We start from the raw sequence: 758 nt of genomic DNA, 5'->3' as shown, positions 1-758 counted from the left end.
CGGATCGATCACTTTGTGGTGACGTGTTCGAGCGCGGCGTGGATCTCCGCCGCGCGCGCGAGGGCGAGCGCGACGGCGACCGGGGCGCCGAAGTGTAACGCCGCGTACCACGCCTCGCACCAACGCCGCCACGCCGCGGCGGCGCGCTTGAGGTACCAGCGCTTGAGCAGGGCGTCTCTATCACTCGGCGCCGCCGCGATCTTGGCGTCGAGCGCGCTCGGGGCGACGGGTCGTCCCTTTGTTCCGCGCCGCGCCTCGCGCGCCGTTCGAACATCCGGACGCAGCGTCGTTCGCACCGCCCCCTCGACGAACTCAAATCCATCGATCGCGTGCACGATGCCATCGTCGATCATCCGTCGCGTAACCTCATCCGAGAGCGCGTCGTAGGCGGCGCAGCACGCGCGAAACGCGTCGCCGCTCGCGTCGCCGCGCTCCGCGTCCGGGTGCGTCGCCTTCGCGCGTCGTCGAAACGCAATCTTAATCTCCGTCTTCGTCGCCGCTCGCGACACCTCCAGGACGTCGTACGGCGACATGAGCTCACGCGTGGGTCGTCCCTTTGTTCCGCGCCCGCGAGACGGTCGACGCGCGCGCGCGCGTTCCGTCGACGCGTCGCGATTCGATGCATCTGATGACGTGGCACCCATAATCATTCGTCCTTCACGTCGCCCGCGTCCGTCGCGCGTTCGCCCCGACGCGCGCGCCGAGGCGACGGGGAGGACGTCCATGGACGGCTTCCCGCGCGCGCGCGCGCCGCGGTC

The 758-nt window shown here is 70.4% G+C and overlaps 1 protein-coding gene across 1 annotated transcript; it reads right to left on the bottom strand.

The window, feature by feature from the left end:
• Positions 1-8: 8 nt before the first annotated feature.
• OT_ostta06g03860 (DnaJ domain) lies at positions 9-533 on the bottom strand (the record flags this gene model as incomplete). The annotated part of the gene is made up of 1 exon (XM_022984092.1): positions 9-533. One exon carries the CDS (start codon positions 531-533, stop codon positions 9-11), a length of 525 nt encoding a protein of 174 aa, XP_022839287.1.
• Between the last annotated feature and the right edge of the window lie 225 nt (positions 534-758).

Source organism: Ostreococcus tauri (genome assembly GCF_000214015.3).
Source record: "Ostreococcus tauri WGS project CAID00000000 data, contig chromosome 06, whole genome shotgun sequence".
NCBI lineage: Eukaryota > Viridiplantae > Chlorophyta > Mamiellophyceae > Mamiellales > Bathycoccaceae > Ostreococcus > Ostreococcus tauri.
This window is presented reverse-complemented; position numbering and strand designations above follow the sequence as displayed.